The sequence below is a fragment of the Zootoca vivipara genome, chromosome 7, assembly GCF_963506605.1.
Source record: "Zootoca vivipara chromosome 7, rZooViv1.1, whole genome shotgun sequence".
NCBI classification, from domain to species: domain Eukaryota; kingdom Metazoa; phylum Chordata; class Lepidosauria; order Squamata; family Lacertidae; genus Zootoca; species Zootoca vivipara.
Genome location: NC_083282.1, coordinates 17,334,452 through 17,356,187, shown reverse-complemented (window position 1 = coordinate 17,356,187; position 21,736 = coordinate 17,334,452). Strand labels below are relative to the sequence as shown.

Genomic DNA, 21,736 nt, shown 5'->3' with positions numbered 1-21,736 from the left:
TAGATAGATAGATAGATAGATAGATAGATAGATATAGAATGCTATACTACACCAAAATGTTTAAATGTTTCTTTGTCCTTGAATCTTCCCAACACAATTGCCATCCTCTCCAGTGTAGTGCAGCACACTCTTTGACAACCACTGCTGTAACCTCAATATTTCTTCTACATCACAGCCCCTAGTCTTCCCCCTCCATCCCTTAACAACTCTCCTACTCTCCCGCCACATCCCCTGTCCTTGCTCCTTCTCCTTCCCCACTACTTAAACTATGTGTGTGTGTGTGTCTGTCTGTCTGTCTGTCTGTCTGTGTCAAATGTGTCCCTGGCTTTGCCTACCTGCTCTGTCCTCTGCCTCTGCGCTGTCTTCCACCTGCACCAGCCTAGTAGTCAGCAGCCACCACTGAGGAGTTTGCTGTTGCCATTACCAAATTGTGAAACAGGAAAGCCAAATAGCTGTGATACAGATAATGAAGATTAATGAGAGGAACGTATGCTCTGTTTGCAATTTCCAGTGATTTCTCACACATTGGACATAAATAACATTCCCAAACGCCCACAAGTTCTGGCATGTATTAACCACTGTGGGAGCCTCCTACATAGCACCTGAACCTCATTGAGAATAAGGTCATTTTGAAAAATGCTCGATTGCATGAGATCATTAGCTGGCTGTTTTCCTATCATGATATTGTCTGCAAGCGCAAAGAAATTAGAGGTGGGATGACTAACTGGCTTCAAATGATTTTTTTGATATATTTTTTTAAAAAAAATCTGTTGCTTTCTAATGCCAGCAAGTGAAATATTTATTAATTACAAGTTTTTTGAACATTTTGCAAGCAGTTACAAAGACTAGAATTGTCTCCTTTCTTGGAGTAACAGCCTTACCTCTGAGCATAAAAATGCTCATCTCCATATTCAGTGGCACTGTTCAAAATCCAGAATTCAAAGGTATTAATGGACAACTCCAACTTTAATTGAACTTGAGAGTAGTACACACATGTATATACACAATGTGGTTTAACTCTAGTAGGTTCAAAGCAAAGACAAAAGGTAACTATAATACAGTTAACAATTATCAACAGGTGGCCAAAGAAGTCCATACTGCAACAATGGCAATATTTGTTATAATATTACCTACATAAACATGAAATTATGTTTGCTTGCTTGCTTGCTTGCAAATTGCTTATATTTAATTTAATGTAATGTAATAGCTGCACAGAAACTCAGAATCTTCAGAAACAATTATTTCTGTGTTAACTGTTCCACTTTGCCCTTACACATGGAAGATTTGGAAGAACTTAACAAGTGATGGAGGCACAGTTAAGCACTTTTAAAAGTTCAGCAACATGTGCTTCATTCACCCATAGAATTCAATGGGACTGTGAGATGCTTGCCTTTGGCTAGAACTTGCCCTTGGTGGTGGTGCTATAACAATGAAATCTACTGATGGAGTAATATAAAATATACATCAATATATATGCATTCCTAACCAAAATTCTCTCTTTTCTTTTCAGGTATGCCCAGTATTTCCAGCATTGGTAGTAAGTAATACAGAACAGACTTAGGCCAGCTTTGCTTGTTGTTCAGCCTCTGAAAATCTATTTTTCCAACATCTATTTCTGTTCTCCCTGAAACCTGCAGTTGTGGTAACTGGAGAAATATTACTAATATTCCTGCTGCATTTGCACATTATAGATATTTATGTTCAAAGGAACACAGCATCCAACAGCCAATGCAGATTGTGATCGCTAAACAGACATTATTATTATTTTTGCAAATTAAGGGATTTCAAATGATTCACATCTAATATTTGTCAAGTTTGACAGTGAAAGCAGAATCCTTTATTATTTGCTTTCAAACAAGCACAACAGAGGAAACCAACTACTCTTCAAACTGGCAGGACATTATTTGGAGATCCTTCACTATAGCCAGTCCAGATTACATTGAATATTGTATTGTAATTATTCCAAATTAGGTTCAAATCTGCAAACCACCCTGTTAATTTTTCTTTAAAGGGTGATATAGATATCTGATAAGTCAATAATATCATTTTCCAGGACTAGACGATAAGCAAAATGGACATGATTCTCCTCCTGGGTGCCCACACCCTTGTTCATCCAGCTACATCATGGTTTTGCTGAGCATTACACACAGATGAGGCCAATATCTCCTGCTAGAGAAGATTTATAGAATGCCCTTCTCTAGACAATAAATTAAATATGAAAACTGAAGGCACCATTGTCCCTGAAATGAGTATTTCTATTCAACACCTTTTCTACATGTATAACTTATCTCACTTTTACCCTAGGTCAGATACTCAGGTTTTACTTAAGAAATCTGGGGTGATCTCACTGTAAATAAATTTGGAACTTTATGCTAAAGAATCCCAAGTGCTGACAAAGTGTACTCAGTCACTGAATGTCTTATACAGTAAAGTAGTACTGTAGGAAACGCAGCATATGCACTTTGGGAACAATCCTTTTTAATGCAAGTGCATTGCTTATAGGCAGCGTAATCCCCATGGACTCCATAGGGTTAAAAAGTAATTCCCATAGGGCTAAATAGATCCCCATTTTCTCTCTCTCTATCTTGCCTTAAGTAGAGGCAGTGCTCGAGAGCATTATGGGGAAAGGGGAGTCTGTGCTCACTTTCTACATCCTCCTTTCTCACTCTGTATGTGATACTGTACAAATTAGAAACTAGCACAGAGAAGGGAGTTCTTTGGGAATGTTGAAAGTGTGCACAGGCCTCCTATTCTCCATGATGCTGTGATGCATGGGTTCTACTTTACACCAAATTAGGAAAGAGAGAAACAGGCCTTGATAGATCTCTGCAGCCATGCTGGGAAGAATCTTATTTCTTTTCAGCACAAGCTTTAAACAAGTTAGTCAGATCTAGCTACTCTCAATTTTAAATGCCACTGACTTCAACAGGAGAGTTAAGCACATGCTTAAAACACGAATGGGATTTAAATCCACTTTGTCCGGATTGTGTCCAGATTTTGTGCTATGCAGGACCCTTATGGATTTCTTAACTGCCGACAAAAGATTTGCAATACCTGACATCCAGCTGAAAAACAGTGACCTAATAATTTATCAGCTGCACTTCTTCTAAATTGAGAGGCCTGACCGTGCATTTATAAGTCAACTCAGTTTTCTTCAGCTCATAAATAGGCTTAGGGCTGATTTGTTAAGCACCACATAACATGCTAAATGCATTCAAAACTAGCCTTGTCATGAATGCATGTGGTGCTCTTTGTCCATTTTTGTACTGGCTTAAATGTTAAAGTAGCCATTTTCCTTGCAATGAAATTAGTGTTAACATTATGCAGGAGGAAAGTGCTATGTATTTCGTCATCTATTTTTTCTGCCCTAGTATCCGCCTCAGCATAGGTCTGACTGCAAATGCACAGTGATGTGAAGCCCTGACAGTGAATTTGGTTGTGTTATTTGATGCAAAGAAAAGTGGGGAGGAGCTTAAGGGAAGCCGGGGAGAATCTTATGGTTCGTAGGCAAACAAAAATCCATCGTCATAGCTAACAGAAATGGATAAATGGTAAAAATAGTTATTGTGCTACAGACTGTTGGTATTGTCTTGCATGCACTTGTCTGGTTGTGACATTCACTTTACACTCCCATATAGCTTTCTTCACTGCATTCACCATCTCTGAGCATCAGCAGATGTTGGCCTTGGACTCTTAATTGGGAAACTCATATAGACTTGAATTAATCCGAGATGAATTGAAAGGATGCATTGCTGACCTCTTTGATATTTTGACACTTTTAGCAGTGGTGTCGTTAGTATCAATTGCCTTTGCTAAAAAGGGAATTGTTTCAGTTGTGCTAACCTTTCAGAGTCCCCCAAGTCACAAGCCTACCAAAAATAGTCAATAGCTATTATGTGTTTGTCCCTACAAAGGGGGGTGGAGGTGGGCAATCGACCTTGCCTGCTCTCCTGATGGTACTTCCTGCTTTGGTCAGGTGACTATTTACAAATATGGATTCTTCAAATTTGTTGTATAGCCTTAGTTCACAAATATCCCTTTTAGATACCCTTAAGAGGAAATGTGGAATAGGTTTCACTTCAACAAGTGTTCATTCAAATATGAGCACTTCTTAACACATTAAATACCATTCATAAATAATAGAGGGTTGCATCCAAGTTATACTTAGAGGAGACGTAGTGAAATTGATGCACCTACATTAGACATGCCTATTAATTTCAGTGGGTGTGCTCTGAGTAGGACCAACAGTGGATACAACCCAGTGTTTTCCCCATTCTGATCTACTGAGATTCACTGGACTGCAAATTGTGTGTGTTCACACACACATGCCAAACGAGATTAATAACATCAGGCTGCTTTAATGGATTCTGTGTGATTTCTTCTTTTGTCTATGCTAATGCAATATTTGTGTTCATTCCAGGAGGTTTTTCCTCTCTCAGCTGGGAATAGATTATTCTCAGGTAGTGCATTTAATATCGCTTGCTAGAAAACACTGAACTGTGTATATTGGCTTCTGTATGCCTGGAGCTTTTGCTCAGTTTAGTGGAGAGAGGGGGGAAATGAACACAAAACATCCAGCATACAAAAAAAATATCCATTGCAACAGATGTTCATGTATCATCCATAAGACTACGATGATCAAAAGCATGCCCAAGGAAGAATAAAATATGTATATATTGGTGCGTAACATATATGTGTAATTCTGTATTCACTTTGATCTCAAAGGATCTTGTATTAAAGCAGCACGTCATTAATGTTTAAGTGCAATGCAAAGAGTGGTTGTTAAGTAAACACATCCTTTCTGATCATCTACACAAAAAATTAAACCAGAGCTTTCCCCATTAAGGTCATTTGTACCTGCTGTTGTCTATCAATTGAATAAGAGCTTCTTTGATCATTTCCAGCACATTTGATTCCAATGCTGATCTTTTCAGCACTAGCTTGGGAGTGGGGTGGGGGGATAGCTGATAGTGGGATGGTTAGCAATTAATGAGTCCCAAAACCAATTTCAGAATACTGTAAAGCTTTTATGATCAGTTATGCCTACAGAGCACCTTACTTTGACCATCGTTAAATAATCATGGTATAGACAAGCCTGTCAAAAAGTACTTTTGAGACTGAACACTGAAGATTAAAGTCCATTCCTTCATGCTTCCCTTTTACACATTTTCTGCACTCAACCAGCAATTCAGGGGTGTTCTATACATTATGTAGATGAGATTAAAACTGCACTGCCATATTTTTCACATGTCCCATGTAACTACACCGGAGCATGTCGAAAACTAGGACATCAGAGAAAGAACTGTGCTGAAACTGTTCTTCCGATGCACTAGTTTACTACATACAGTGAGTATATTTCATGTAAAAGGTTTGTGTGTTTTTTTAAGTGACACTCCTATTTAACAAGTGAAGTAATACAGTCCATAATTCTCTCTCAATCATATACCACCCTATTAGCTTATTCTCTGTAAAGTGTAGATTGGGCTGTACTCCACCACTTATGAACCCTTCTCTATTACAAAATGTGACAAAGTGAAACCCACCACCACACCTTGCTGTGTGCACGCTGGATTTTTCTCTGCTTCCCTGCCTTCCATCTCAATGTTGTCACTGCCTGTCACATCTATGTGGCCACACTCGTCGTGGTAGAGGAAAGCCATCCCCCTGAACCACCCTCCTCCTGTAATTTCAAAGCCCTGATTTGAACTAGTTGTTTGTTTGCAAACTACTGCATCTAATCTGTATTCCGCAGTACACAATGACACTAATTATGCTAAGTAGTTTGTTAGAAAGTGCACAATTATGCAGAAAATAGGATTGACATGATGCACAGATAGTTTTGTGGGGGTGATTACCACCTCCGAAGCTATCGCTGACAGAGAAGTCAGAGTTTAGAAACAAACAATGTACTGAAAGTACCAAATGCAATCAAAGTCAGCAGACATTAAATCTGATGTTTGCAGTCGTGTCATTTTTCCTCCAATTACCTCTTTCAGAAACACAGTAGGGCCTTCTCCTGTGGAGCAAACTGCAGACCACCAAGAATAATGTTCCACATACTTCCCCCAGACAGTAGGGCATTCCAATGCATGTTTTTTATGACCAGTTTCCTTGTGACCACAGGATAGGCTATTGGAGATTGTAGAATACTCGTAGTAGTGTGTTTAAGTACATATATATTGTTACACGCCACCCTAAGGGGTTCACAGCATTCACACCCCAAGAGGTTCTGAATTCTCCCATAGCCACAGCAGCCTTGGTTTTAAGGACGCCTCAAGCATTGTTCTCAAATGTTGCTCTCTGACTCTCTCTCCAGCCCGCTACTTACAATATCTGTTGCATAACTCCGAACTCCAATCCCTAAGAACCCGCTCGCTGAACTGACAGGAGAACTGGGCCAAAACTAACAAAATTAATTTCTGTAGGGACAAATGTAAGGTTCTACAGTTAGGCAGGGAGAACCAGCTGTGCAAATATAAGATGGGGGGGTGAGGCACCTGGCTTGCCCGTAGAACATATGAAAAGGATCTAGGAGGTCTTAGTAAACCACAAGCTTCAGCAATGTGATGCAGCAGCATCAATAGAAGTGTAGTGTCCCAATTGAGGGCAGTAATTGTACTATTCTATGTCCAGTCCTGGATACCACAATTTAAGAAGGATGTTGACAAGCTGGAATGTGTGCAGAGGAAGACAACCAAGATGATCAAGGGGCTGGAAACCAAGCCTTAAGAGGAACGGTTGAGGGAGTTCTGGTATGTTGATCTTGGAAAAGAGGATAGCTATCTTCAAATATCTGAGGGCTGTCACATGGAAGATGGAGAAAGCTTAATTTTTCCTGCTCTGGAGGATAGAACTCAATCCAATGGATTTAAGTTTTAAGAAATGAGATTCTGACTAAACATCAGGAAGAACCTTCTGACAGTGCTGTGTATTCTAGCAGAAAACTCATTAAGCCAGGACTAGGTTCCTCTGTGAGGTGATAGCTTGGGGGTAATGAGTGATTAGGATGACAAAGGATCAATGGCAGATCTCATTTGCAAATGAGTAGGCACACGTTCTCCTTCAACTGAGAATCTTAGAATTGAGTACGAAGGGGCCCCAAAGGCCATCTAGTCCAATCCCTTGCAATGCAGGAATCTCAATTTGATCATACATGGCAGATGGTAATCCAACCTCTGCTTTAAAACCTCCAAGAAAGGAGAGCCCACCACCTCTCATGGGAGTCTGTTCCACTGTCAACCAACTCTTATTCTAGTACATAGCTCAAATACACACATGGGTCTAGCCACCAGTTTTAACACCAAATCTTAATTATATTCTAACACCGATTAGACACAGGAATTTAGCACACACAAACTCATAACAATATACAGATTGAATAGCAAGAATGCAGGCAGCACTGCTAACCACAATACAGGAACAATAGAGCAACCCAACCATTGTAGGAAGCCACTACAATTTTTCTAACCAAGCTTGAAAATCGAATGTATGTGAAAGAAAGAAAGAAAAATCTACTTCCCTTCTCCTCATTGACATCTATGCAAACCATCTGAAGCTGCAAAACAGAAATGGAGATGAGAGAGGAATCACCTCCCCAAAAGCTCACGGAAAGAGTAGAAGACATGGACACAACACACACATCTTAGAACCTATTGGCTGCAAGACACATGATGCAGACTGAGGATAGAATTTAAACACAGCTGAAGGTCCAAATAAGACCTATGAACAGGATCTCCCTCTTAAAGTAACAGCAATAACAGTCAATGTAATAATAGCAGTAGCTATAGGCAGTCAAGTCAGTTCCTGGCTGCTGGCCTCAGGAAGGGAGGATCCAGTCATTTATACCACACTATTTTCCTTGATTAAATTTCTCCTACACTACGTAGGAGAAGGGGAGAAATTTGGTTCACATTTTAATGTGAGCAATCTAGTTTGCACTTTCCCAAGTATTAAGGGACTCTTTCTTCAAATAGCATGTTGTTCTCCATCCAGAAAGTGTGATACAAAAATACATATATTAGGCAAAATAACATACACATCTATATTATATCAGGAGAAACTGTTTGCAAAAATGTATAAATTAGGCAAAATTGTGTTAAAATGTGTTTAGTAGGAGAAGGGATGCAAAAATGCAGATAAATTCCTGTGCAGACTTCCTCTCTTATTTTGCAAATAAGGAAAGGGGATAAACCAAATTTAAGGTTGGGAAAATGAGAAAATGAAATTGATGTGTTAATTGACATATCCTGATTATAATATATAGTATTCATACAAGAAATATGATGATGCTGTTGTTTTGGAAAAACTAACTCTGATTATTGTCCTTTTCGGAAAATATTGCTTATGGCATTAGTTTGAGTAAGACTTAAGAGTAGACAATTGCACCAAAATGTGTCCTTGCTTAGACTTGCTCCTAAAAATGGATAGACGCTTATGACCATGCAAAGTTTGGACTCTAAAATCTGCCAAACATTCTAGGAAGTATATCAGAGTCAAGTCTCAAAACCAGTTTACTACTACTTCATGTTTTCACTTGAAAACGAACAACTGTCCCTTTACTGCATGAGTGGCTGTGGATCAGTAATCACTAAGTGTTGTTTTGTACAGTGAAAGGCAGTTGCCTTTAGATAGCTGACAATGTGGGAAACCAACCAATAGCAAAGTCCCTCTGCCACAGGGAATTATGTATGTATGTGGGGGGGGGGGTATCATGGTAACAGAAGGCACAGTGTTTGGCCAGGGTGCTATAAAGGACCCATCCCAACACATACACCACCACCACGACAACAACACACACAAACACACAAGGGCGGGGACACACAACTGTTTTCCAATTACTGTAGTCCTCATTGAGATACCAAACCTAATATACTTTGCAGGCCATGTTGACATTTGTCATTGTACTACTATATTAATAGACTCCACATTTGAAACAATGAAATAGATAGATAAATTAATATTGTATGTAAGGCTGGCACCAATTCTGAATAGCCCTGCCACCAACCCAGCAAAGTGCTCTCCAAGAACCACCTCCAACACTAGAGGTTGAAGGATTTATTTAAAAACACACACCAAAAAACAGGCCAGTCTTATGCATATTTATTTGGAAGTAATTGCCACTAAGTTGAGTGGGAGATTTATGGGAGTCGGCTCCAATATGTGCAATAGGACTTAGACCTACCCTTAGCAACGTGGTTGCTGCCCCCGCCACTGTAGTATATCCCCCACCACTAGAGGTTCATGTAAAGTTTCCCTCAATTAAAGCTGCAAGCATAACATACATTTAAAGCACCTCCCCCAAGAGAATCCTGGGAACTGTAGTTTATCCTTCACAGAGCTACAACTGCTAGCACCTTTCACAGACTACAGCTCCTGGGATTCTTGGGTGGATGGTAACCACCCCACACAAGTGATCCATTGTGGCCAAGAGTCATTGTGTGGCATGGATGTCACTGAAACCATGGGTTAAGGGCTCAATCCTATGTGCACTTACCTAGGAGTAAGTCCCATTGAATTCAGGTAGAGTTGCATCTAAGTAAATATACACAGAATTACACTGAAGGGCATCTAACTCCTAAGTAAGCATAAATGTCTTAGGGTTCGACTAAGTTGTTGCATAAGTGGAACGAAGTCAGCTCATACAAAGGGACTTTCCCTGTTCTCCTCCCTCTGTACCTCCTGAATCTTCCCTGGAAGTTTGGGGAACTCACAGAAGAGGTTTAGGTGGGTTTGAGGAAGATAAGGAAAGCCCTGTTGCATGAGCAGACCTCCTTCTGTTCATACCTACCCTACTTACAACTATGTCGAATTCCACCCTTTCGGGTGCAACATAGGGTGAAGGGAGTTGTTTACAGGCAACCCCCATTTTAGGCATGCACACACAGCACTAAAATTGGAAGTGACCCAGAAACATTATAAAATACATCACTAGAAGGGTGGAACGGGGTGGGGCAGAACAGAGCAGGGGCAGAATGGGGTGTTTAGATTGCACATGATTTCACGCAAGCACACAGTGACTTGGAACTCAGCCCCCATGCAAATTGGGAGGTGCCTGTATTTGTTAAGAATTGTGTGTTTTGTTTTCTTCAAATGTGATCATGCGGGAGCTGTTACATACCCAATATAATTTTCTTTGATTTGACACCATCTTCAATTGCAGATAAAGTTGAAACTAGGGTATACTACTGATTTACCGGTAGTAGTTCTAATCAAGATAATTTCTGCTTGCATTAGAAGATTTTCAATTATCCTAACCATTTCAGTTGCTCAGTAATAAATAATACTGTCTATGATGTTGACAACTGGCTAAAACAAGCCTAGACAGGCCGCCTCTTCTGGCTTCAGTGGTTGCTTGGTGTGCAAAAAAATAATGATCTGCAGGTGACACTTTTCACAGCATGGAGAAATATATAATCGCTTGCTAATGTCTGAATGACAAGCTGCTGTTAAAGTCACAGCTATGGTAATCGATTACAATATTGGCAAGCCTAGTTGGCTTCGCCATAATAATTCACACTAATGAGATGTACAAATTGACTGTATACTGCACACATACATTAATTAACCAGATATGGAAAAGTTTTGTAGAGAATGAAGTAAAAAGGAGGGGGCAGCAACAGAAAAGGCTTTCCAGCACCTCCGTTCCAAGTAAAAAAGCTATATTCAGAGAAAAATGCTACTGATATTATATGCTAAATGTTGGGTTGCTACACTCTAAATTACATTCACCCTCATTTTAAATAAAGCATACCCATAAGAAACAGATCTGTTGGCTGCAGTCCTAACCCCACTTACCTGGGAGTAAGGTCTGCTGTATTTACTTCTGAGTAGACATGGTTAGAATTGCATTATTAGCTCCTAGTTACATAAAGCATGCTTGTGTCATGTTAGCATTGTTTCCAGACCAGACAGTTTCAATTGAAACTTTCTTTTTAAAAGGGGGCTTTTTTAATTTTTAAACTATGTTTTTTTAAAAACTGCTCTGACCCTACTACTCGAATTATGAGGTACTGGGAAGGGAAGCAAGCATTACTTATGTCACAACCATTCTGCAAGGTGGTCTGTTTCGTCAATCTGGCATAACTTGAGGCCAACATGGTTTTAAAAATACGCTAACATGGGATCTCAAGTTTGGGTACCTCTGTGCAAAAATGCAATATTTTGCTCTGTGGAAAGGAGGATTCAGAAGTTGCCAAAGAGCTAATATTTAGAGACACTGAAAGATTTCGCTCCTGCCCACTCTTCTTTCTAGAGTGTTTGGCAGGTGTTAGGGAAACCATTCTGGCCATAAACTATGCTGAGTTTTGGTACCAGAATGTTTATTTTATCAGCCTTGAATAACAGAGTTTCATTTTTGTAGAACAGTGTACACCTGAGGTCTCCTGCCATGCGTGGTACAGCCCAGGTAAAAAAAGTTGTACCAAGTGTGCCGCCTGTGTAGGTTGACTCTTATTCCCTATCACAAAACATCCTGACACAGCCACTAAATTAAGGGAGTTGTAAAAAGCGATTAAATAAATGCATAGAGGAAAAGCCTTCACTAGCTAATAGTTACAATGTCTGTACGATTGCTAGTCACTGTAACTCTCATCTCCTGCTTTTTGGATATCTCAAAGGCATCTGGCTGGCTACAAAGAGAAAGCTTCGACTACATAGACCTTTGGTCTGATTGAGCAGGTTTAGTCTTATGTTCTTGTACTTTAAGATGTATGAGATTATCTCTGAAGCATTGCAGGGGTTCTTATTGAAAGAAGAAATAGGAAGAAAACATCATTTCATTTTTGTGTTATCATATCCTCCAGCATTTCATGGATGAAAATAGGGACACCCTTGATACTTGTAACACTCCTGTTCTCACATTCACCTCCGCTTTCTCACACACAAAAGTTGTCACACGTTGCTGAGGGCTCTTCCCTACCTCCTGTGCACTGTATTATAACTTCTCCTGACTCTAGCTTTTGCAGCAGTAAGCTAATCTTAACAGCTTCCTTTTTTAAAAAAAAGAAAAGAACAGAGAGAAAAGCAAGGCTTTTGAATACAATATTTACTCTCACGCTGGATCTGGTTGTAGTCATTATAGAAGACCTACAATTCAAAACACATTCATCAGCAAATGGTTGGCCAGAGTGGGAAATGGAATGAAACTCTTAAAGTGAAGAATTTTGTCTTCACTTTAAGATAACTAAGAATCCAATCCTAGGCATGTTTTCCTAGCAAGTCCCTCTGAGTTATTTGGAGCATACTTCTGTATAAACACACCTAGGATTGGGCAGTAAACTTGAATCTGGCCATGTGATATAGCTAGATGGTGTTATATTAGGAAAACCATACCCTATAATATATATATTTTGAACCATACCCTATAATATATAATATAATATGTCTAAGGGGTTGTTCTGCTATTATGCTATGCATTTTATATTTTTATGTTGTAAACCAACCAGTAATCGATGAGGATGAAAGGTGGTATGTACATTTAAATAAATAATAATACAGGATTTTCAAAATGTTTTCAATGCAGGCCACTTTTTGAATTTCTGAACCCCATCCCTTCACAGCCATCTTTTTGGCAGGTGAGCTCAGAATATCCTTGCAGAGCTCTGCTACTCCTGCTGTGTGCATAACTTAATCTAATGATTGGGGCGCTACTAATCCAACACTGGCACTAGAAGAGAATTGGAATAGCACAATGCAGTGAACCACTAGTGGGGTGGGTGAGCAGGGCAGTTAATGAGAGGCCAGGCCAGAGACATCACTTGAAACAGATTCAACTTACTCTGGTTTGCTTCCCATCTTCCTCCCTTGCAAACGTACAACAGACACTTAAGCAATTCTCAGACCCTGGGGTACTGTGGGAAATTAAATATGGCTAGACACAGCCACTGTGCTGCTTGGAACATTGCCATAAGAATCAGGCAAGCCTTTCTGATGAAAAATAGCCCAACCAAAGGACTGTTTCAGGTTTGTTCACAAAGTGTGAACAGTAACCCAGTCCCTTGTTCCAAGCAAACAAAATAGAATGAGACAGAAAATGCATGTGCTGCCTAACTGTAAATAAAATCTCCCAAGAGGTTTGTGGAGAATATAAAGCATACATTAAAATTGCCATTAAAAATCAGAATTAACAGTAAGTTTAAAAATTAGAAAACAGCAGTTGAAAATGAAGAGTGGACTTCACCATTGCACTGTTCTGAATGTTCAGACTGCATGAGCATTTCAGCTTGCTAAACGGAATGATCCCCACTCTCTTATTTGCCCAAGTGGTGCAGCATCTCCCGACCCCCCGTCACAGGAGGAGGATGGGACGAAGCCCCATTGTCCAATAAGAAGTCCTTGCACAGGGCGTCTGCTTATAGATCTCCCAAGTTGAATTTTGCCATACATTATCAGCTAAACTACATGTCAACTTTAGGTCCTGGCCTACCTTTACATTGGGGGGGGGGATCTCTAAACAGCTTACAAGTATCTTAAGTATTGCAACTAACGTTCAGAAAAGACTAAATTTATTATTAAAATGTCTGCAGTTGGGCCTAAGGCAGGGGATGGAAGAGACACAGGGAGCTGCAAGTGTTGTTGGGTTACAGCTCCCATCTGCCCTGACTATATGCCAAGCTGACTGAAGCTGATGGGATTTGGGCTTCAACCTCCGGAGGACTACGGGGTTTCCCACCCCAGCCTAAGGCACACTTATATGCAATTAGAGGTTTTACACAGTCCTCTGTCATGAAGGAGGTAGGCAGGCAGTTGGAATAGTTTAACAAATTTCCTGCTTCTCTCCTCTCAGTAAGCAGACCAGGAGCGGTTGCCTAGCAACCCCAGTGCTCACTTTCTTTCCCCGGAAGAGGCCTAAGGGCAGCAGCAATTAGTGTGACCAGATGAAGAGAAAGATGGGGACTCCTGCGCTTTTAATAGGTGTGGAGAAGAGGGAATTTTAGCAGATGCAGCTTGTCAGATAGGGGTGAGGGAAAGTTACACCTGCTGGAAATCCCTCTCCTCTACCACCACTAAAGGTACACAGGCCCTTTCCTCCTTTGCATCCGATCACTCTAGCAACAATCTGGTTCCTGAGGTTTGAGAGCCCACAGATTTCACATACCGTAGCTATCTCTGAAAAAAAGCAAAGGGGTCACTCATTTCTTTGTACATGTGCCTTAGGGAAACCCATCTGCCAGTAGTTTTCAGAGTTATCCACCTTCATACTGGAGGAAGCAAACACATATCAGATTAAAAAGATAGGTCACAGCTGGTGTTGCCAACTTGTAGCTGTGTCTTTAGCAGGTATTAATTAGTAAGGGAGAATGTTTATCTCTATGCTATGAGAAGCAAAGCTGTTGATTCCTCTATGGGCAAACTCCCTGCTGCCGCCGCCATTCTCCCAGTGTAGGTTCTAGGGTCCAACTTAACTGTGGACAGGCCTGGGAACATATAACCAGGGCTTTTTTGCGACCCATTCAAAGGTTATGTAAGTGGATAGGTGTTTCCATATTTTCAGGGCCTGGGGATTGAAATTAAATGGTGGGAGAAGTTAAACTCATGGCTTCTAAGGCAGGCAGCCCCCATTTTTTAAGTTTTGCTAGGAGCTACAGTGGGGGGGGGCACCAATTTCTTCCCAGAATGCTGCTGAGGATGACACTATGTGGTAATGAAACATTTTTCTGAGGCAATATTGGAAAATATAAATGGTGGAGGCCAGCCAACAAAACACAGCAAGAATCCTTGTAACTGCTCTCCCCACACTACTGAACTTCTCCCTGATCAACACCCCCCCACACACCCCTGAAAAATGGGTGAAAGTTCTCAAAGGTGAACAAATCAGGAGAGCCAATCACAGATATCGTGTGCTATGTATGTCTTGGCCATATAACATATTTAGTTGTCTAAAGATTCATCTTGTGCAGCACCACATGTCACTCAGTACCAGTCATATCCCTCACTTTTATTATAGAAAAACATCATTTTAGTGCCAATTTGCTCTCACCTAGGCAAGAATCCAGCATGTGCTGCCCAACACCCTCAAACAAACACCAATTCATAAATTACGTTTGTGTCTGTGGCCATTTTTCAGCCAAGTGACTATGTGAACCACCCTTAAAAGTCTACATCTGTTCTTGGCTAAGGTAAGAACTAAGAATAATTAATTAGTGTAATGCCTATTGTGGAGAAAAAGGAGTGAATGGTGATTGGTTGGTTGATATGTGTTACATTATAGACACCTGTCTAGCAGACCATACCATGACCAAAACGTGCCATTAGCCCTTTTAAACATTCAGACCTTTCATCACATGCCAAATATAGTCTTGTTCATTCCTTTCTTCCACATATACAGAACAGATAGAAGGGGGAGTGGTATCACATCCTCTGGCCTCATTCTGATCTCCATATCAGACCATCCAAGTGTCCCTATTTTCCAGGGACAGTCCCGGATTTACAGAAGCCATCCCGGTTTCTGATTTGATCCTGGAATGTCCTGCTTTTCCTTGGGACGTCCCTGTTTTCATCAGAGAAAGGTTGGAGAGAAAGGTTGAAGACATCTGAAGACAACCCTGTATAAGGAAGTTTTTTTAAAATGCTTAATGTTTTATAATGTTTTTATATATGTTAGAAGCCACCCAGAGTGGCTGCAGCAATCCAGTCAGATGGGAGGGGAATTATATTATTATTATTTCCTATTCTCATCGGAGAAATGTTGGAGGGTATGCCATATTTCAGGAGTCCTCAACCTCAGCCCTCCAGATGTTTTTGGCCTACAACTCCTATGACCCCTAGCTAGCAGGACCAGTCAGGGATGATGGGAATTGTAGTCTCAAAACATCTGGAGGGCCGAGGTTGAGGAACCTGCCGTATTTTCAATGGACTTTCTCAGTTTTGCTTCCAGCAAGAGAAAAAATCACCTTATATCATAGATGCATTTTGTTTAGCAAGTTGTGTAGGTCTGACCCATACTACTGATATCAAAATAACCATAAGAAATTCCCCAGAAAAGTGGGGCTGATACCAGTAAGCACAGTAAGCTAAGCATTTTATAAGAATATGCTTCCCCCACACTTTACATAATTTGGAATAACTGATAACTAGTAGTTCATTATAGCTTACATATTTTTGGTATGAAAGCTTGCATTTGGTTATTTATTACTACTATTATTACTACTAATACTAATACTATTATTATTATATTTTTGCATATGTTGTATATCCTGTACAGATGTCATAATCAAAATAATTAAAAATAAATATTTACTAGCAACTATCACAGCACACTGTTCAGCTTAAAGCCCAAAACATCATAATTAAGCATGAATATGTTTTATACGGCATTGGATGGTGTTTTTTTTTAAAAAAGAAATCATCAGAGTCTTTAAAAAACGCAGCTGCTGAAGACAATTTTAGAAAAGCAAAGCAAATCTTCGTCAGTACCTGAATGGTAAACTATGTGGGTACTTTTTGAATGTCATTTATTTATTAAGATTTATACACCACTTTTATTTTATTTATTTATTTATTTTTTATTATTATTACTACTACTACTACTATTACTATTATTTAAAAACCCTCTAAGCAATTCATTAAAAGATAAAATTAAGACAGATGTACAGCCATACTTTAAAACATACAAAAGTTAAAATGCTAAATCAGATTAAAAGTATCTCAACTTCATCTCTGGTGGAAATGTAATAGCATATAAATTTAATAAATAAAAAGCTCTGTTTTTGTACATATCCACAACCCCTGCACTTTTTAATAATGAAAAAAGGGCCCTTTGAGATCACCGGCTGCATTTTACAATTCAATATCTTTCTCCTCAGACTTACCTATACCCCTGCAGAGATCTCAGAACTATTATGTTATTTTCCTGCTGCTCAGGAAAAGAGAGTTCTTAACAAATTGCGGTAAATGAATGAGTGGCTATTATATGGCCTGGCTATTAAAGGATTCTGATTGAAGCCTGTTGAGAATGAGTCATCTTTTCCAGTTACCTAAAGACTTCACAGGCAGCCTCCAGAAGAATCTCTGAGTGACTCAGAAGTTTTCATCCCACTATTCAAGCATTTTTTAAAAAGCAAAATGTGCAGATTTGGTAGTGTTCATGCTGTATCCAGCCACAAATTGGAAAAAAATGAAAAGCTCAATGCCTAGAATGAGGGCCATATTTGTCACAGGAAAAAAATAATTGATATACTGGCTGTGGAACAAGGCTTTAAAATAATTCAAGGTTCAGCCCAGTGGAAGCAGCTTTAATCTAACAGGCTCTGTACCATTATTATTTTTAAAGGAAGATGTTTGAAGGTCCAGTCGTGACCGACTCTGGGGTTGCGCGCTCATCTTGCATTATTGGCCGAGGGAGCCGGCATACAGCTTCCAGGTCATGTGGCCAGCATCACAAAGCCGCTTCTGGCGAACCAGAGCAACACACGGAAACGGCATTTACCTTCCCGCTGTAGTGGTACCTATTTATCTACTTGCATTTTGACATGCTTTTGAACTGCTAGGTGGGCAGGAGAAAGGGGTAAATACCAAAACCCGATTCAGTGAGATGTGGGTTTTTTTGTGGCATCACAAGGTTGGAGGAGGAGATATTAGACAGTCCAAAGGTCACATGTGACCAAGACTGCAACTCTAAATAAACTTATAAGGAATAAGACCCACTGAACCCAGTAGGCAGGGCCGGCTCTAGGTAGAGTCCCGGTGGCGCGGGGCGCCAGGCCAGTAGGCAGGGCGCTGCGCAGCAAAGCCGCGCAGAAGCCATGCTGCGCCCTGCGAGGGCGGGAGTGCCGGAGCGATCTCCGCCCCTCAGCGCCAGGGCGCGCGACCTGCTCGAGACTGCCCTGCCAGTAGGACTTATTTCTGGACAGTCATGCATAGGATTGCATTGTATGACTGAAGATTAACAGCCAAAGCAATCCAAACCCAGGGCCAGAAGCAAGAAAGGTTTTAATGAGAGGTTATTATAATGTTGTATTGATTGCCTTTTAATGTATTTTATTGATTGCACAGCACTTTGTGAGGCAATTGGCCTATAAAGTAGTATAGAATTTATTTTTTTACACAAATGGCCAGAGCAAAACAGGGAGTGGGGGAAGCTTTTTTCATATATATATATATATATATATATATATATATATATATATATTCTTTATATATATTTGCTGTGCCAGCGCTAGACTGGTGAAGATGTGGAACTCAAGAATCAAGCCCCTTAGGTGAACCACAGGCTATGGATACATTAATTACTGGTATTCCACTCCAAAAGCCACCAGCACCTCATATGCCAGGCTGCAGCAGAGTCTCATCAGCACCAGTGGCACTTTTCACTGGTGGAGAAAAAAATTGAGCTCCATCCCCATTCAACCACCAACAGAGAGGCTTAGAATTGCACTCTCAAAAAATCGCTGTTACCCAATTAATCCACTAGATCGGGGTAGGCAACCTGATGTTCTGAACTTCAACAGAAAGAAAAGACTGGGGCAGAGCTCTGCCATGTTGCACAAGACATTAAATTATTGACTCTATTTAATTAGAACAGGGGGTGCACAAAATAGCTTGATTTCTTCATTAGAATTGGTGAACCAGTTGCTTTGCACAAGGAACAAACGTAGCAGTAGCCTGCCATGTTGCTCAGTAGTCCAAAATAATATCCAAACATTCCACCCTGCAACTTGCCCATTTCCAAAGCAGAAACAATGGACAATTAATCAAGGTGTCATGTCTTAACAACTGAGAACCATGCACACATAAGCCAGATCTCTTGCCTTTAAACAGGAAACCGATTACAGTGTGAGGATCAGGGGTGGTGGGGAGGAAGCATATGAAATATGGTTACAGAAAATCCTACCCTCACAAAAATGCCGTAACTTCGGTAGTTGATAAATGTCCCAAACATGTTGAAATGCAATAAAACATTTTATTTATTTATTTATTTATTATTTCACATTAAGCAAAATTTTATTTCATTGGTGCTTCTTTCCTGTGATTTTTGTTGTCATTAGCGTGAGTGAACTAAGACACATAATGGGAATGTTTTAATGCAGAGAGACACACTACTGCAGCAAAAGGACAGCTGTGGAGGACATATTTTCTAATTCTGCCAGGGCAATGCGGAAAAAGAGTTTGTGTGTGTGCCTGTGTATGTAATGCACACACTCACATATATAGACGGTGATTCCAATGGGTCTACTCTGAGTATGGCCAGCATTAGATATCACAAATATATATGTGTACATCCTAACCAAGTAAGGCAGATGACCAGTGAGGAATCCTTTTTAACATGTAGCAGTTCTGATTACACTGAAATAAATCAGAATTACCAGGCAAAACTTCAAATTAATGCTAAGGACATTTTTAAAAAACACCTTTGATAATTCTCATCAGAAAGCAAAACAGTGATCAACAAGTGCATAGAAACAGTGATTATTTCTGCTATCACATAAGCATTTTTTTCCCTTTAGTTTCTTTCTGCATATATAGTTCGCTGGATATGATAAGAAATCAAGTGAATTCATTCTCTCTAGAAACCCCAGTCTACTTATTTTTAAATCTTTTGCTATAATTTTTGAAAAACACGCCTGGCTTTGTCTAGCTTCCAAGAGCACGGAGGAGCAAAAATTATGTACAATGCCTTTGCTATCCTAGGCTCATACTCTAATTTTATATTTAGAGTATGGCTTTAAATAGGAAGTGTTGATAATTTGGTATTTGCTTCACTACTAGGTGTGGTTGTGGGCAAAATGGAAGTGTATGTTTGTAGGGTTCTCGTTAAGACTGGTCCACGTGTTCATTCATCACTTGGATGACTAGAACATGAATGGGCCATTATCACAAATGTGTTTTTTATATGCCAAATAATAAGTAGCAGTGTTATCAACGTTAGTCAAAGTCATCTTTCTTTGGATTGGCGTCTTTGGCATGTATGCCTAGTATGTTCACCCATGTAATTGTTTATAACAGTATCATTTGATGTGTGCAACTATCAAGTTAGCCAAAGATATAAGTGCTCCCGAGGAATCATGAAACAAAGAGCAGAGCCTATCCTCCTCCCCACTACCCATCTACCATCCCTAAACATCATCCTTGACAGATGAGTGTCTAGCTTTACCCCATAGAACCTAGGAATTAGAGAGGTCCTGTTATCTAGTGCCCCTTCCTGTAATACATATTTTAACTTCAAAATTGGTAATGTTAGATTATAAAAGCTGAAATGTCACACACACAATGTAAATGTCCATTCAATGTTTTGGGAATCATCAATTGCTTGTTCTTGTTCAATGTGGCCTTGATGTATTGTCCAAGTGTGTCATTGACAAAGTCCAGTAATGGATGTTTGTGCTTTATGTTTTTCTCCATACACGTCTGTTTAGAAATTAAAACAAATAAAAAATATCTATCAGCAGATGTAAATAACAAATCCTGATTTTTCCTGATATATGCAGCTCCTCCAAAGTTTGATAGGATATGGCCGAATATATCTTCCCTTGGGGTTTCTAACCCAAATCAAGGTAGGATTCTGTAAAATTCCTACTGGTCTATACTTTTAACTGCTTTCATAGAATCTGAGATGATGGCAAAAAGGACAAAACACTTTTTTTCCCCTCTCTTGGGACTAATAAAAAAGTATACTGTCCAAAAACAACTACTGGGAATTATTATCATAAAAATGAATCTTACGTGAAAAGGCTTTATATAACATGTACAGATCTTCCTCACCAAAGTTATAAGCACTTTTATAGCTTAAATTGAATACGAGTCCCTGGAGAAGACTGGAATTGTATAGGCATCAAGGTTTGCATGATAAATAAGTTTTGAGAATTTTTGAGTGCCAGAGATTTCTTTTGTCTCCATCAAATCATTTCTTAATGTCTCTTTCTTCTGCTTTGTTTTCTTAATTGAAATGAATGTTATTTCGGTTGGTATTCAGAGCTGAGGCTGCATTGAGACAGATTTATGGTGGTGGTAGCAACAGTTTTCTCAGGGAATTTCTTTGAACAATGCAGCATTTTCAAAAAAGCTGGGGTTTTCTCTTCTCCATTCCCCCCCCCCCAAGAGGTCGGATCACACTGTAGGTTGCTTCCATATCCTTTTTTGTGCTTAAAGTATTAGATTTTCGCTAGCACTGACAGCAATATTTCGTTCTGAAATCCCTAGTGAGCTAGTTTCACATCTGAATTCCAGTGACATTCACACACACACACACACACACACACAATTACTGTCAGACTGTGGCATGATGATGATTGTGGGAGGGGGGAATGGAGTGTGGTTTTATATATATATATTTTAAAAAGACAAAGAACATATATAGTTAAAATGCTATCGTTTTAAACGTTTGTTCTCCTATGGAGCTTTTACACAGCAAATTCATTCAGTCAGGTATAAACGCATTCATTATATCACATGGAATTATCTTGTTTTCCCTCTTTAAAACCAAATAATATTGGTCTACAGCTTGCCATCGTTATACACAGGATGTTCCTTTTAAACTCTAATGAATACAGATGGAGGAGGAAATGAGCAAAAGAGGATCCAGGAAATAGCTTCTAAGCTAAAACAAAATGTATTAGCAATTTGTTGGAGAGCTAGATTGGAATGAATGCAGTCCTAGCCCTTGATCATAGTGATGAAATTGAGCCTGCCCTAGATACATACATTACTAACAGCTAGAATTGCCTTAATCATGGAATCCATATTATATTTTACAAGTTTCTTCAAATGTCCCTTGAAGAGGTTACAGTAACCGATCTTTCCT

The 21,736-nt window shown here is 39.7% G+C and overlaps 1 protein-coding gene across 2 annotated transcripts in view; it reads left to right on the top strand.

The window, feature by feature from the left end:
* The window catches only part of NTNG1 (netrin G1), a 210,248-nt gene that overhangs the window by 143,412 nt on the left and 45,100 nt on the right, over positions 1-21,736 (top strand). For both annotated transcript variants that reach the window (XM_035123311.2, XM_035123309.2), the window contains exons 5-6: positions 1,511-1,537; positions 20,424-20,489. In XM_035123311.2, coding sequence (XP_034979202.1) covers positions 1,511-1,537; positions 20,424-20,489 — 93 coding nt within the window. The remainder of the gene's footprint in view (positions 1-1,510; positions 1,538-20,423; positions 20,490-21,736) is intronic.